Genomic DNA, 16,448 nt, shown 5'->3' on the forward strand with positions numbered 1-16,448 from the left:
CTATCCTTGAGCTAAGGGAAAAAGCAAAGCCAAAATATATCCCCTGCATGATGAATGACGATGAAGAAGCCCCTGGGCTCATAAGTGTCTTCTGTTTACTTTGGCCAAAGCATTTTCCATCAACCTCACTGGCAGTGGTGGATTAATGATTTTGCCGCCCCTAGGCCTTGAAATAATTGCTGCCCCCGGGCAGCTCCCCGCGCCCCTGCTCACCTCTGCTCTGACTCCTCCCCTGCGTGCGCCGCTGGGTCCTGCTTCTCCCTGCTCCCTGCGGGCGCTTGTGCGCAAAACAGCTTCACACAGCTGGGGGAGAGGGGGGAACGCGCCACGCTCAGGGGAGAAGGCGGGGCCGGGATTTGGGGAAGGGAACCAATAGGGGCAGGAAAGGGGTGGAGTTGGGGCGGGGACTTTGGGGAAGGGGTTGGAATGGGGGCAGAGAAGGGGTGGAGTTGGGGCAGGGCCAGGGGGCCACGAGCACCCACTGGTGATGGGGGAAGTTGGTGCCCCTGGTTGCTCTTACAAATTTGCCACCCCTGCAAATTGGACGGCCTCGGCATTCATACGCCGCTGCTCACTGGGATTGGCACTAAAATTTCAATGTGTGCATTTGCGTAGTGGCGATAGAAGCAAACCCTCCGTTGGATTATTAAACCCTCTTTAGTAAATTGTACTGATACATTGTCCTCTTACCCACCAAGGCATGGCACCATTTTAAAATACAATATAACAAGACTAAAATTAAATAGCCAAACCTAACAGACAGAGAAGCATTACTAGAAAAGAAATATGGAGGTGTCCAACACAGGAGTGGACTTAGAAAAATCAAATCACAGGAAAAAGCTAGAAAAACTACACTATATGAAGCATCTGGTTTGCTGTAAAATAAGAATAGTGCAGGTTTTCACTGAATTGCATTATTGTTCAATTTCGTCTCTAATAGGATCCAGTTGTTTAAATGTATTTCTATCCCCTCTATGAACTTTTCAACCTTACTGACAGGTCCATAGAATTTTCCATTTGAGTACTCTGATGCTCCATGACTAAAATATGTCTCACCCAAGTCCACTCAGGGTTGGCAAAAAAAAAAAAAAAAAATACTTTTTGTAATTTAATTTGAAAGTGTTTCAAGTAATTTATGGCACACTTCAGCAAAAGGAGGCCACAAATCCTTTTATAATGAGATAAGGCACTAAGACTAGTCAAATTCAAAGGTGTGATGATGCATTAATGGTGATAAGAGGTGCACCACAGCACCATCATAGCCCAAGACCACTAGTTTAAGGATTATTTATTAGTATGTGTTTGTATGGCAATCTAGTTCCCAACCCTTGATTGGAACTTTGGGGTGCTATTTTAATACAAATTATACAACAATGAATTTGTGGTCCTGCAGCAATACATAAAGGCAAGACATATATAGCATTTCTTTCACACACAGTACAACTGGGTGGTTTACAGAATAAAGAACGTGGCCTGCATGAGCAGTTTACAATCTAGTATTACACACAGAATGCAGTGTTGTCTTCCTGAGACAACAGACAGCTCCTGTCTCTGCAGCTAATTAACATTTTGGCAAACAGCAGCAATGTCAAATTGACAAGGATCTCATCAGTTTCACTGGTGCGCTTTAGAAACCACACTACAATTTCTGTTTTCCCAATGTGACCCCTAGGAAGACCTTGGAAATAGAGGGTAGGTAGAGAGTAGAGAAGCAGAGACTTATTTCCTCATTTCCACTCCCACACTGCAGGAGACTAAAGGGTAGAACAGCAGAAACTCTGCCAGTAGGCTCTGTGTGACGGAGATGACTTCTTCCAACAATTACAGAGGTGTGAAGCTTCATATTTATAAAAAAAATAAAAATATGTACTAGCTGGATGCTCACACTCAAGATTGACTCTGCCTGGGAACTTTAAGGACAATATCCTGGTAGAAACCCCAGCACCTTACCTCTCCCTAGCACCTGTGCTTCTCATGAAGGCACAAGCCGTAGACTCTGCTAGTGGAGCTACTCCCACCCTTGCATTTCCTACCTCTGGCTAGTAGATTTAGTCCTCCTGCTAGTAATTACTGGGTACATTTCCCCAAGACTTATAAATAAACAAGTAGCAGCAAATTTTAAATGGCCAAAATTTCCAAGGACAACACATAAGTTGCACCTGCAAGATCTGCACACCCGATGGGCAACAATGCATGTGCTCAGTAGGGTTAGCAGCCTCCTTCCTTCATCTCTGGGGAACAGCCGCTAGGAGGATTTTGTTGGGAAAACTGTGGAAGCTTCCAGACCTGTGTCTCACTCCCCAAAGCAGCCAGCGCCAGCTACAACAGAAGGCACCACATGGTTTAAGTCGGGGTCTTCCAACTCTTTATGGATGGAGAAGAACCTGCCTGAGGCTTGTGGCTAAGCAGCCTCCCATCCCCTCTGAACAGCAGGAGCCAGAGCAGTTGTCAAAGAGTTGTCACAGCCTCCAGAAATCTTCACTTGACTCTGAAAACTTGAGCTCTGGATAGGTTTTTCCTCATTTGCTGTATTGTTACTGGCGTGGTCTACTGCAACTTCTCACCTGCCCCAGCTCATTCCCCTAGTCCAACCTCCCTCCCTTCCTCCTCAGTTCAACCTCATTTCCATACAGTTCTCCTCTCCCTCTGCCATTTCCTCTCTTACTCTCACAATCCTATCCTATCCCCGACCTCAATTCCACTGAATGACCCTCCCATCAGAACAAAGACACGAAAATTTAGCTATCACCACCCTGATCCATTTGCATATGCGCTATCACCTTTTCCTCTACCCTTTATCTTTTTAGCTTTTAAGCGTATAAGTGCTTCTGAGCAAGGACCATGTCCCATGTTCTTGGCTGGAAGTTGAAGCTAGACAGATTCAGGTTAGAAATAAGGAGCATATTCTTAACAGTGAGGGTAATTAACCATTGGAACAACTTACCAAGGGTTCCAGTGGATTCTCCATCATACAAAATCTAAATGAAGACTGGATTTTTTTTTCCTTCTAGAAAATAGGCTCTAATACAACAACAGCTACTGGGCTTGAACCAGAGTTTTAACTGAGGGATGTGTGATGCAGGAGGTCAGACTAGATGACCACAACGGTGCCTTCTGGTCGTAAGAAGCTTCGAGTCTATGACTTTCAGTGTTTGGACACTGCCTAGCAAGTTATGGGCACTGCCATAATATAAAAATACAATTCCCCGTTTTGCATACACAATGCGAGCTGGGCATTTGCAATGACGGCCAATATTGCACAAAACTTAACACCCCACCCATGGAAAAGTCTGGCCCTACATTTTCCAGGATAGGGCAATGCACATGGACATTATAACTTGCAGAGCTGCTTTGACTTCACTACTGGACTGAAACCATTGCTAAGCTCCACAGAGAAATTTGGGGACCAGGGTGAGAATTTTTTGCACCTTGACAGATGGCAAAGTCTGTTGCCAAAGTTGCAGGACCAGAAAAGAAAGCAGTTGCACAGCAACAGCACAATTAAGTTTCACGTTTTAAACAAGAAAAGGCCTCATTACACTGTAAGTGCTCTGGGGCAGGGACTGTCGTCTTTGTTGTCTGAGTTGACAGCACCTAGCAAAATAGGTCCCTTGCTCTTGACTGAAGTTCCTAGGCACTACCACACAATAAATAAGCAGCCAACAACTACTGGATAAAGCTTCCTCCCAAATATATAAAACTGAATTATTAAACTGGGGTTTTAGTTTAGTCATGGAAGGCATTTCTCCCCCTCCTGATCTTGATTTTCAAAGTACTTTTTAAGCTAGACAATTAAATAGAATTTCCAAGATGGTTCTTAGCAGGGTACCAGCAACTGGAGTTAAACACTAATTAAGCTTCAAGTTAAAAAAGCGGTCTCTTCATTAAACACAACACTTTCATTGCAAAGAAATAAATTTAGGATGAGTCACATGTTTCAGAGGTCTGGAGGTCACAGATGCTAAATGGTCTTACCCAACTGACTGTACCCTCCTACTCAGAAGATTGAAAAAGAAAAAACCCAACCCCAGCCTAATCCCATTGTACTCTTATAATTTTATCTCTGACGACAGAACGACACACTTCCGAGCAATAGTATTTGTCCAAATGCAACAAAAGGAACTGGGATCAAGGAGCTCCAGAAAAAAAAGGAGAGGTGACACAGCAGCAGAGGGCTCAGTTTCCTCCCAGCCAGCAATACTGAACCCAAAAGTATTAGAAGCTGTAAATGAAATGACTGAAAGTGATGCCGGACCACAGTGAAGACACGTAATAATAAAAACCCCCTAGCAATAAAGAACCGAGAGAGAGACATCTTGATTAAAATGTGATTCAACTCTGATAATAGTGCATTTAGTCTACAAAGGCATTCTTGGTTTGTAGTCAGGGTCAGAACCCATTACTTTAATAAATAAATAAATATTTTACTGAATTTTACCCATTAACACTGCAGAATCAGCACAGCTAAGAATGAGAGTAAGACAGAGTCCATTTCCTTCTTATCTGATTGGAACTTAGTAAACAATGCCATTACCCCTATATAGCAGTGAGGTGGGTTGCCCAGGTATTGCTGAGGGGATAATTTGGCGTATAGAATCTTTTTTCTCATGCATCATCATCACTAGAAACAAAATCTGGTTTCACTTTCATCTTGGAATCCGAATATGTGCAGAGTTGGCAGTTAGAAAACAAAAAAGAATTTTTTTAGTTGTGTATGGAAGTCACTGAGAGACAATGAATCAAACTCCACAATGCCTTTTACAGTTACTTTTCAGAGAAGATTTATAGGAACTATTACTTTAGATTTGATCAAATTAATAAAACTGTCTGTCTGAACTATACTTACGGCTGAGTGAAGTCACGAGTAATGAAGTCTGAACTCTTGAAGAGGAGGAAGATGTCGCTGAGGGTTTTACATTTCAGAGAACTATTCATTGCTATCCAGTAGGCATCCTAAACAAGAAGGAATGATATCATTTGAAATGTACCTTTACGTGCCTTATCAATAGCTGATATACAACTACTGCACACCATTTTGAAGTACGAGTTGACAGGCAGGACTACAAAGATGGACAACTGATTTTGGCAGGAGTTTCTCTTCTTATCATGAACACATGGCTCAATGAAGCTATTGTTCTGTGCATGGACATCTACTGACATCAGTGCAAATTGATTTTATTTTCTCTACAAAGCACTAATAAGTGCCTATCAAATGAAGAGAAGAGCTGAATGTTTGAGAAGGACATGCAGACTGTACCTCTTCCCATATAAATTCCAGCTCATGAAACAGTACCCGGGTGATGCAGTGCTGTACGACATCACTCAGGAAAGGCTGTGCAACTCGACTGCACCAAATTGTACTGCAGCAGCACTCCACTGAGAACTCTGCTACTGCACCAGCCTCCATCAGTGCAGTTACTCTCCTCCCAAGTCCCAGATACATCAAAGAATTGATTACAACAAAGTCTGTTAAAACATTTAGGATTTAATCAGTGTTCTTACCCTGGGAGCACTCCAGTTGAGCTTAGGGAAGATGCTGCCTCCCAAGGAAGTGATAGCTTCTTGAACTTTAAGTGCAAACTCAGGGAATTCTGGTGCCTAAATGGAGAACAGAAGGTAATTCAGGTTCATTTAATCAGGGAAAAGGTTAGCTTTAGAAATAGAATTAAGGATGTAAATTACAGTTGCAATAGAGTCACATGCAAATCCAGTATTACCACTCAAAAACCATGAGGCAGGCTCCAAAAATCATGAGATTTTAAATAATTTTTTGTTTTCTGGTGCTTGAACCTTGGTCGTTCATGTTTTCAAGCTTTTCTCTGCAATAATGAGGGCTGGAAACTTACTTGTTTTTTAAAATTAAAACTGAGATTCCTGGGCTTTAGAAAAAGAAAATGTATCACAAGACTGATGACAAAATCATAAGAACTGGCCACACTGCAAGTCAAACAAATAAGCAACTTTTAAAGAGACACCTGTAGGAGAAGTCCAGACTATAGATAAGGAAACAATATTTGACAAGATTAGAATTTTTTCATGCTGATTTTAGGCATTTCAAACAAATGGTCTTTTTGGGGGGGATGGGGGAGGGGCGTTGGATGTTAGACATTCCCCTAAAAAATTTGCAACCCAAATATTGTAGCATTATGCCAAGGTATGAAAGCTAGAAAGTGGAACAATAAACAAAACTGACTGGTCTAATTTCAGTGTTGAAACTCATACAAGTGCAAAAGTAAACAAGCCAGTTAAATAACAAGAATATGCATCAGATCTTAATACCTCACTAAACTAAAAGTTAATTTATTAGGAATATGTGTGTGTGTGTGTGTAAGTAAATGAACACACACACACTAAAAAATGTGTGTGTCACACACACACACTTGAATATTTATCACTTAACATGACGACATCCCTGTAGAGAAGAGCAAATCTTTAAACATCTACGTACACAATCCCAGATCCCGATCTCCAAGCTGTTCTGCACCTGAAGTTAATAGGGCTTCATGCAATGTGGCTCCCCCTGATGGGAAAAGAGCTTGTAGGGCTGGGGCCTTGAAGACAGTCTTGAGTAATACATGTGTTGTTAACTTGCATCAAGAGAATAGACTGTGCTAGGAATCTTTGGCTTTGAAAAAGAATGTGATGCTTGTTTAAAAATAAATGATTTACTGTATAGCAGAACACCAAAAGTAGAAAAAAAATCCCTCACGATGCTACAAGCACTACTAGTGTGGGTGGCTAGCGCAGAGGAAGGAATAAATCTCTGCCCTTCAAAAGAATATCAAAGACTTGTGGACAGTTGCCAAAGATTTTTCATCCTCAAGAATAAATAAATGATGTCACAGTAAGCAGTGTTTAGAAAATGCTATTTCCATCAGCGTTTATATAAAATGCATCTCAAAAATAACACCTAGCTTAAAGATAAACTAAGATCTTTCCCCTCCCCTCACACCCAGACGGCAAATAAAACCTTACATCCACAAGAATATTTTATAATTTCAGAGATCCTTTTTTAGCTTCTCCCAACACGATTTCCCACCAAACCACTTAAAAAAAAAAACCCCACTTAAGTGGAATGATTTAAGTTGTGCTTGGTTTCATATGTTCTGAGTTTTTACTTACTGCACTTTTTAGTTTTCAAGAGGAATCGTACTTGAAGTTCCTCCCTCCCAACCCCGCCCCAAAAAACCCGAACAAGCAATTTTTTGCACCATCTAATTACTTTTCAAGGTCCTCTACGGTGACATTCACCGAGAGATAGCTGGCAACACTGATGCTCTGTCACTTTGTGTGCATGCAGTACCATCAGCATGAAGATGCTGGGAGTGAAGGGGCATGCTCAGTGTAGATGGCATCTTCTGAGCATTTAGCAGCCAAAATGTAACGAGTCTCAACTGACCATGTGCGAACTGTGATTTTCGGAGACTCAGAACGCAGCCAAATTCAGGCAGCAAAGGCCGTATTCTGGAACTAGGGCAAAATTTGTCATATTTCATTTCCCTCCTCCAATGCATGGTAATGTTAAAAATTCGCAATAAAAATGATTGTACACATTTTGTTTACCATGAGCAAAACAAATTAGTCCATAAGCTTGTCCTGAAAAATTACTGAGCAGTTTTTGAAGTTCTCCACTCTCCCACCACAAAAAAAAAAAATCAACCTGGTAGACATCTGCCATGGAAAACTTCATCCCAAACAGTTAAAGTTTGCCAAAGTTCTAAGCAGCTGAAAATAGGGTACTACAGTGGAAAGTGTCAAGCACCCTTAATGATAGGTGTAGCTACCTGGACTAGCTCCAATTATTATTTCTATTGTTAGCTCGTAAGGACCCCACACAGGGAGTTGGGCTCCATTGTACTAGGCACCATGCCAAAATAATACAAAAGTCGTCTTTGCCCAGTATGCTCACAACCTAGGACAAAATTAGATCCAGAATTTTTAAAAGAAATTGAAGCTGGTTTCAGTCCATCAGTTCCTAAAGAATCAACTTTGCAAAGACCACCTCTTTTTGCAGAACAAGTATTATAGTAGAAAATCAGAATATGCTGACACGTCACAAAAACCTCATCCCACTCACTCATGCTGTGAACTAATCAGACACCAAAAGAAGTCTTTTAAACCCATTTTTCCTGTGTTTTCTCAATGTCAGAGCACTCACGCTGCTTTTATAACCATTAGTACAGCATCACTGCCTTGGTCATATAGTCATAGAATTTAAGGCCAGAAGAGACCACTGGATCATCTAGTCTGATCTGCTGTATATCAGAAGCCACCACCTGCACACTAAACCCAACAACTGAAATTAGACCAAATATTACAGCCCTTAGGGGACTAAACTATTATGTGCCACACCAGTGCCTGAGGCCCTTGAAATAGCAGGGAATTACGTGGGATATATCCAGATGATTCTGGCAGGTGACCCGCATCCACATGCTGCTGAGAAAGGCAAAAACACCCCAAGTAGAATGGCAGGCCAGTGTTGCGGAAGCTTGTGTTAGCAGTGTGCCTGTGCTGTATAGTGCCTGGTCTGTGGACAGAGGACTGAATTCTATTGGGCTGTCAATCTGGCCCCTTTTACTAGCATTCAATTTGATCTTTACTGTCATTAAGTAACTGTGAGATGACTGTCTAGAGCCTTTCCATTTTAATACATTCCCTGCCTGCCCCATCCCTGCACAAATGGATTTCTTTGTGAGGTTTATGCAGCTGGCTTTTCTATGTAGTTAACTTCTCTATCATGCATTTCTTAAGTGTTCATAGTGGCCATGACAGCCACGGCTGCAGGGCACAAAGTAAGGTTCAGAATGTAGATTATGAGCCAAGTAAAGAAGTTATTTTCACTGAATCTGAAAAAGATAGTTGGCTGTGTATGTGTGATGGATTTTCTTAGTAGTTTTTCTTTTAAAATACTTTGACATTTGAGAAGGCACTTCTTTGTGTTCATACAGCAGTCCCACAATCCCAGGCTACACCCTGGGGGGATCCCATCACAGTTTGTCTTAGTGATTGGCTGAACAAGAAGTAGGACAGAGTGGACTTGTAGGCGCTGAAGTTTTACATTATTTTGTTTTTGAGTGCAGTTATGTAAAAAACAAAAAATTTACATTTGTAAGTTGCACTTTCAGGACAAAGAGATTGCACTACCGTACTTCTATGAGGTGAATTGAAAAATATTATTTCTGTTATCAGAGGGGTAGCCGTGTTAGTCTGTATCCACAAAAACAACGAGGAGTCTGGTGGCACCTTAAAGATTAACAGATTTATTTGGGCATAAGCTTTCGTGGGTAAAAACCCCCACTTCTTCAGATGCCTGGAGTGAAAGTTACAGATACAAGCATAAATATACTGGAACATGAAGAGAATAGCTACCAGCTATTTGGACTCTCTCTTCAGACCCTGTGCTACGGGCACTCCTTGCTATCTTCGAGACACCACCAACTTCCTGTGGAAACTACAATGCATAGATGATCTTCCTGAAAACACCAGCCTGGCCACCATGGATGTAGAAGCTCTTTACACCAATGTTCCACACAAGGATGGACTAGAAGCTGTCAGGAACAGTATCCCTGATGAGGCCACGGCACACCTGGTGGCTGAGTTCTGTGACTTTGTCGTCACCCACAACCATTTCAGATTTGGGGACAACTTATACCTTCAAGTCAGCAGCACTGCTATGGGTACCCGCATGGCCCCACAGTATGCCAACATTTTTAAGGCTGACTTAGAACTACTCTTCCTCAGCTCTCATCCCCTAGTGCCCCTCCTCTACTTGCGCTACATTGATGACATCATTATCATATGGACCCATGGGAAGGAGGCCCTTGAAGAATTCCACCTGGATTTCAACAATTTCCACCCCACCATCAACCTCAGCCTGGACCAGTCCACACAAGAGATCCACTTCCTGGACACTACAGTGCAAATAAGTGATGGTCACATAAACACCACCCTATACCAGAAACCTACTGACTGCTATACTTACCTACATGCCTCCAGCTTCCATCCAGGACATCATCACACGATCCATTGTCTACAGCCAACCCCTAATATACAACTGCATTTGCTCCAATCCCTCAGACACAGACAAACACCTACAAGATCTTTATCAAGCATTTTTAAAACTACAATACCCACCCGCGGAAGTGACGAAACAGATTGACAGAGCCAGACCCAGAAGTCACTTACTACAGGACAGGCCCAACAAGGAAAAATAACTGAACACCACTGGCCATCATGTATAGCCCCCAGCTAAAACCTCTCCAGCACATCAACGTTCTACAACCTATCCTGGAAAACGATCCCTCACTCTCACAGACCTTGGGAGGGAGGCCAGTCCTCGCTTACAGACAGCCCCCAACTTGAAGCAAATACTTTCCAGCAACTACACATCACACCACAGAATCACTAACCCAGGAACCAATCCCTGTAACAAACCCCGTAGCCTACTCTGTCCCCATATCTACTCTAGCGACACCATCAGAGGACCCAACCACATCAGCCACACCATCAGGGGCTCATTCACCTGCACATCTGTTAATGTGATATGTGCCAGCCATGCCCCTCTGCCATGTACATTGGCCAAACCAGACAGTCTCTACGTAAAAGAATAAATGGACACAAATCAGACATCAAGAATGGTAACATACAAAAGCCAGTAGGAGAACACTTCAATCACCCTGGACACTCAACAACAGATTTAAAAGTAGCCATTCTTCAACAACAACAAAAACTTCAAAAACAGACTTCAAAGAGAAACTGCAGAGCTAGAATTCATTTGCAAATTTAACACCATTAATTTGGGCTTGACTAGGGATTGGGAGTGGCTGGCTCACTACAAAAGCAATTTTCCCTCTCTTGGTATTGATACCTCCTCATCAATTATTGGGAGTGGACCATATCCACCCTGACTGAATTGGCCTTGTCCGCACTGGTTCTCCACTTGTAAGGTAACTCCCCTTCTCTTCACATGCCAGTATATTTATGCTTGTACCTGTAATTTTCACTCCATGCATCTGAAGAAGTGGGGTTTTTTATCCACAAAAGCTTATGCCCAAATAATTCTGTTAGTCTTTACGGTGCCACCGGATTCCTCATTATTTCTTTTGTTTATCATTTTTACATTGCAAATATTTGTAATAAAAAATAATATATACTTTGACTTCAATTACAACACATAATATATATGAAAATATAGAAAAACAACCAAAATATGAGTTGGTATTCTATTGTTTAACAGTGTTAAACAAAACATGACACTTTACAAAGGTAAAATGCAACAAATAACTCACAAAATTCCTTATCTGAACAAATTTACAATCTAAGGCACCAATCTGAAAAAGACATAGGTGCGTAAGTAGCTCCACTGACATCAGACACTACTCACAAGCGTAAAGTTAAGCACATGTGTAAGTCTCTACAGATTCAAAATGCAAGGCTGTAAACTCTAAGTGAACATATAAGCTATTGAAGATAGAGATCAGGATAGGTGTTTGTACAGTGCTTAATACAATTACTCCTGGGGGAAATTCTGTGCCATTGCGTGCACACATATTTCATGTGCCATTCATATTTTTAATTTTTTTTTTTAACAGAAAAAAAATGCATCTGCTGAAAAGTTGCTGAAGTTCTGCCTTTTGCCCATCAGAGGGCGCTATGGCACTAGAATACAGCAGCCGCTCCTGGCAAACCCCAGCTACGATAGGGAAGAGAAAGAGCCTGCCTTCTTCACAGTGCCTGTTGGGCCAGGTCAGGAGATATGGGGAGACAGACAGCGTGGGGCTGTTGGGGGGGTCAGACAGGGGCTCATAACGGCTAATGGGGGAGGACAGACTGGGGCAGGGGCTGAATGGGAGTGGAGGCGCAGGGTCACAGGGGGGAGGTAGGTGCAGGACCACATGGGAGGAGGGGGGTGCAGAGATATAGAGGGACGAGGGATGGCTCAGTGGGGACACAGAGACGGGGCTGCAGGGGCACTTGGGCAGAGGAGGAGCAGAGCTACAGGAGGAAGGGGGATGGCTGTGTGGGGGCACAGACACATGGGGACAGGGTGTGCATGGGGACAGGGTGTTTGAGTGGGGGTGGAGGGACATACGGACAGGGGGTGCAAGGATACATGGGAGTGCAGGGTCACATGGGGACGGGAAGAGATGTGCCTGACTGAATGGGAGAGGCTAGGGGTCAGCCAGGATCTGCCTGGGGGACACGAATCCCTCCCCACCCCCAGAAAAACCTGTTCCATACTTTTCCCACCTATACCCAACAAACCTTCAAGTTCATACCCAGGCTCCTTCCCGGCAATTACTTCCCTTTCCTTCAGCTCCTCCATTACCCTTGACTTCCCCAAGCCTTTGCACTGCTTTGAGAGGTGCGGAAAATATGGTCCTGTACTGTAGTTTAAATGAATTATTACTCAACGTTCTGTATTAATATCCCTCATAAGGAATCTATTTGTCAAAAAACATTTCCTGAATCTTTTTTGTTGTCTGTATTGTTAGAGACATACTTTCTGACAGGTATTTAGAAATAAGTTGCAAAATAACTGAAACTGGTGTGATTATGTTGTGTTATTTGACAAATAAAATATGCAGAATTTTAAAACATTGTGTGCAGAATTTTTAATTTTTTGGTGCAGAATCCCCCAGGAGTAAATAATGGAGTGTAGCCAGACAGCCAGCTCCCCCCCCCTCAGATCAGCATTGCTGGGAACACACGGGAGCCAAAACAGGGCACTTAACATAAATTCCAGCACAGCCTTTGAAGCTGTGAGAAGCATAGGTGTGCTGCTACAATGTGCCTCTGGGAACATATACAACGATTAGGCTCACAGCAGACAGAGAAGCTGTAACAGACATGGCTCTTAGCCCCTACTAAATAGCATGATGCACACACCCCAACATCCTAGGTGGGAAAATATTTACCCTAATAAAAGGAATGTCCAGTAGTCGAAACTTATTGTTTCTCTCCCTTGCAAGTGTAAACTACTCTTGCGAGAGCTGGCGTCGCCCAGACAGACCAGCCCCAATTTGGCATAAGAAAGGAGAAAGAGAATAAAGGAGTACAGAGGTATAAGTATGGGACCTACAGCACCCTGATTTTTGAGTGCTTTTCACTATTTATCTGCTGGTCAGATAAGTGACAGCCTCCCAAGGCTTCTGCAGCTAAGAGGGTCCCTAAGCCTTGTCCCTTATTCGTCTTTCCGCGGAATTGAGTGACCGATCCTGGCTTGGCACCGCTGGAATCGAGAGATGCAAGGAGGGTAAGAAGCACCCACACCTGATCTCCTATCTTTAGTGTACACATATTTTGAAATAGAGCTCTATACTTTGTTTTCTTTCTTTGGGATTGTGGCTTCAGTTTTGTAACTTGTTTGTGTGTGTAACATCTCTACATTTAAATAAGTAGGCACTAGCAATTTTGTAACCACATGATTAGAATCTAGTTTAATAAATTCTGGTAACCATTTGTGCATAAGCCTGACTTGTTTCTCTGGTTTACTGTAAAGCAGCCAACACAATTAAAGAACCTCAGCCGTTTTGGCTATAAAGCCTGGCCATTAGGTGAGAGTACTAAGAGCCTAGCGTTGAGTTCTGCCGCCTCCACGGGGCAAACTCTTGGGGCGCCTGTCAGTCAATCCTGACTGCCCACTGTGAAGGAGCTCTGAGCTCTAGCAGTTAAAGTCACGGGTGTGGAGAGGCTCTTAGTACTGCCATTGGGGCACCTGTCAGTCAGTGTTGACTGCCCGCTGCGAAGGAGCTCTGAGCTCTAGCAGTTAAAGTCACGGGTGGTTAGGACCTTGGGGCATCCGTCAGCCTAGCCCGGGCTGCCCGCCGCGAAGGGACAGTGCGTCCTAGCGGTTAAAGTCACGGATGGTATAAAACAGGCATAGCTGGCACCTCACCAAACATCCTTGGCCATCGGCTAACATGGAGCCACAAAACTGATCACAACACTTTGGCTCTACTGCATTAATAAGATGGATGGCTATGGCACAGATGATAGGCAAAAAGGGGTGCAAGTACATTAATATTTGTGGAACTGATGGACTTTTCAGAAGTGATTTGGAAGGGAAGAGGGAGGGGGCTTGGTTCACAGTAGTCAGGATCCTGTTTCAAGAGCAGGGGGCTGCACAAAAAGGATGCAAAGACAGGAGAAGGAAAAAATGACAATTTGAGCAGATAGTATGAAAGGGACATAGGAGGAAATAATGGCAAAGGTGTAGGAGAGTGGGGTTGTGGAGAGCTCTGAAAGCAGAAAGCTACAGGGCCTTCATCTGTTCTGCTTAAGGTTTGATTATGTAATTGGGGAGCCATGTTGGAAGTGGCAAGAATGAAAGATGGCTATATTTAGTGCTGAACTTCAGTTCATTTCCTATAGCCTGGTGAGAGTCTGATCCTTAAACACTGGCCCATTTTTATTTTTGATTATCCACAAAGGAAGCAATAACTTGTTCTTCATATTACAATTTAAATAAGTTTCCGGTTACTGGTGTGTTTTGTACAAAAAGTGAGATTCCACCAGGTTCTATAATGAGAAACATCCACCCTACCACAAATCTGGAATGGCCTGATACATGCTGATTGTAACAATGGGTAAATTTAACCTTCTGAAAATGAGCTTAATTCTCAGGTTACAGAAAGAATAATGTGGACAAAATTCCATGTTTTTAGGTACATAAAGCATCTTTACCGTAAGTGTTGTGGTATTCTCATCATCCGACCACTAAATAAAAGAGGAATAGAACAATTTTTAATGGTTTCTTGTATGTCCTAGCATATTTATTATTTATGTAACACCATAAATCTACACTGAATTGTACAATAGGTAAAACATGCCAAACAAATCCATTCTCTGTCCTGGAGATCTTGTACCATAAAGATGAGAGCGGGTACAACACCCAACATATAGACAGGTGCTGTTATTGTTGACTGAACACTTCACATAAATGAAGATAGCAAATAAGAGCTTGTCTACACAGTGAGTTAGCATGCAATAAGCCAGAGTGTGAATTAACAGTGCACCAGTGTGCTGCACACTAACCTGATGTGTAGAACCTGCTACAATGCAGTGAAAGTCCCAGAGCATGCTGGGCTTCTGAGCTGTGCTCCGGAACTTTCACTGGGCTGTAACAGAATCCACACAGAGAGTTAGTGTACAGCAGGCTGTCATGCTGTAGAGTCATACCCTGGCTTGCCACACACTAACTCACTGTGTAGACAAAACCTAATAAAAATAATGGTCTAAATGAAAAAGGGAGAGGCAGAACTGTTCAGGTATCATGGGGCTATGAAAAACCATGCACAGCACAAAACCTTGGGTTCAGCACCAGTATCACCATCCTTAACTGTAAAAATAAGTCTTGAAGTCATCTTTGCAAATTGCAACCAGAATATGACAGAGAAGCAAGCCAACAAGATGTGCAGTGTAAAGCTTGGCACAGCTCTGTTCCTGCCTACATCTTGTCCCAATTCCCACCACTTCTCAGTTCTAGACCAATGGTTAGCTAACTCCGCTTCAATTCTTTTTCTCTTTAAGAGCTTACATTGTTTTTCTCAGGGTGCCTCCTTTGCCTGGAATGTCCTCCCTGATCCTGTTTGGTACACAGCCTCTCTTTGTTCCTTCAAATGCCCCCTGTAAAACCCACTTCTTTCCACAGCCTCTCCACTGTTTCTTTCGGAGCTTAACAAAACCAATTAATAAAGAAACTAATAAGAAATGTGCCTTGTGAGAAACAAATATCATAGCAACATTTTATCCAAAAACTTTCCTCCCTCCCTGAAGTCAGGATGCATCTAACCCAGGGATCGGCAACCTTTGGCACGCGGCCCTTCAGGGAAATCCGCTGGCGGGCCGGGACAGTTTGTTTACCTGCAGCGTCTGCAGGTTAGGCCGATCACAGCTCCAACAGGTAAACAAACTGCAGGTAAACAAACTGCCCCGGCCTGCCAGCGGATTTCCCTGGCGGGCTGTGTGCCAAAGGTTGCCAATCCCTGATCTAACCTAAGATATAAGTTCCTCACAGCAGGGACCATGTTTTTATTATTCAGTAAAGTGGTATGCCTCCCTATGGATCTGTACACATGTGGTAAGTATTAATACATTTACTTTGTAAGAGACTTCACACAAGTTTTATTACATTTTGTACCAACCTGTATTTCCTCTGCCTGATCATCATCACTGGCTTCCTGAGAACATGTTGGGGGATCATCCCTGAAACAAAAGTTAGAGAGGGGGAAAAAAGCTCTTAGAAATCTTGAGTCTTGAGAGTTTGATTTTGACAGAACACTTTGGACTTCCACCATAACTGCCAGCTAAAGATCTCAAAGTGCTTTTATAAGTGGATGAATTAAGTCTCACAATACACTGTGATACAGTTACAGTGAGTCAGTGGCAAAGCCAAGAATAGAAGACAGATCTCCCAAGTCCAGTGCCCTAGTCACAAGATCATTCTG

The 16,448-nt window shown here is 42.8% G+C and overlaps 1 protein-coding gene across 2 annotated transcripts in view; it reads right to left on the minus strand.

Moving 5' to 3' along the window:
* CDC123 (cell division cycle 123) overlaps nt 1-16,448 on the minus strand; it is a 79,947-nt gene that overhangs the window by 59,327 nt on the left and 4,172 nt on the right. The window contains exons 3-6 of one of the 2 annotated variants that reach the window (XM_074942623.1): nt 16,146-16,206; nt 14,686-14,718; nt 5,503-5,598; nt 4,847-4,953 (exon numbers count right to left, since the gene is read on the minus strand). In XM_074942623.1, the coding sequence (XP_074798724.1) occupies nt 4,847-4,953; nt 5,503-5,598; nt 14,686-14,718; nt 16,146-16,206 (297 nt within the window). The remainder of the gene's footprint in view (nt 1-4,846; nt 4,954-5,502; nt 5,599-14,685; nt 14,719-16,145; nt 16,207-16,448) is intronic. The other variant, XM_074942624.1, reaches the window with a different exon arrangement.

This window comes from Natator depressus, chromosome 1 (assembly GCF_965152275.1).
Source record: "Natator depressus isolate rNatDep1 chromosome 1, rNatDep2.hap1, whole genome shotgun sequence".
NCBI classification, from domain to species: domain Eukaryota; kingdom Metazoa; phylum Chordata; order Testudines; family Cheloniidae; genus Natator; species Natator depressus.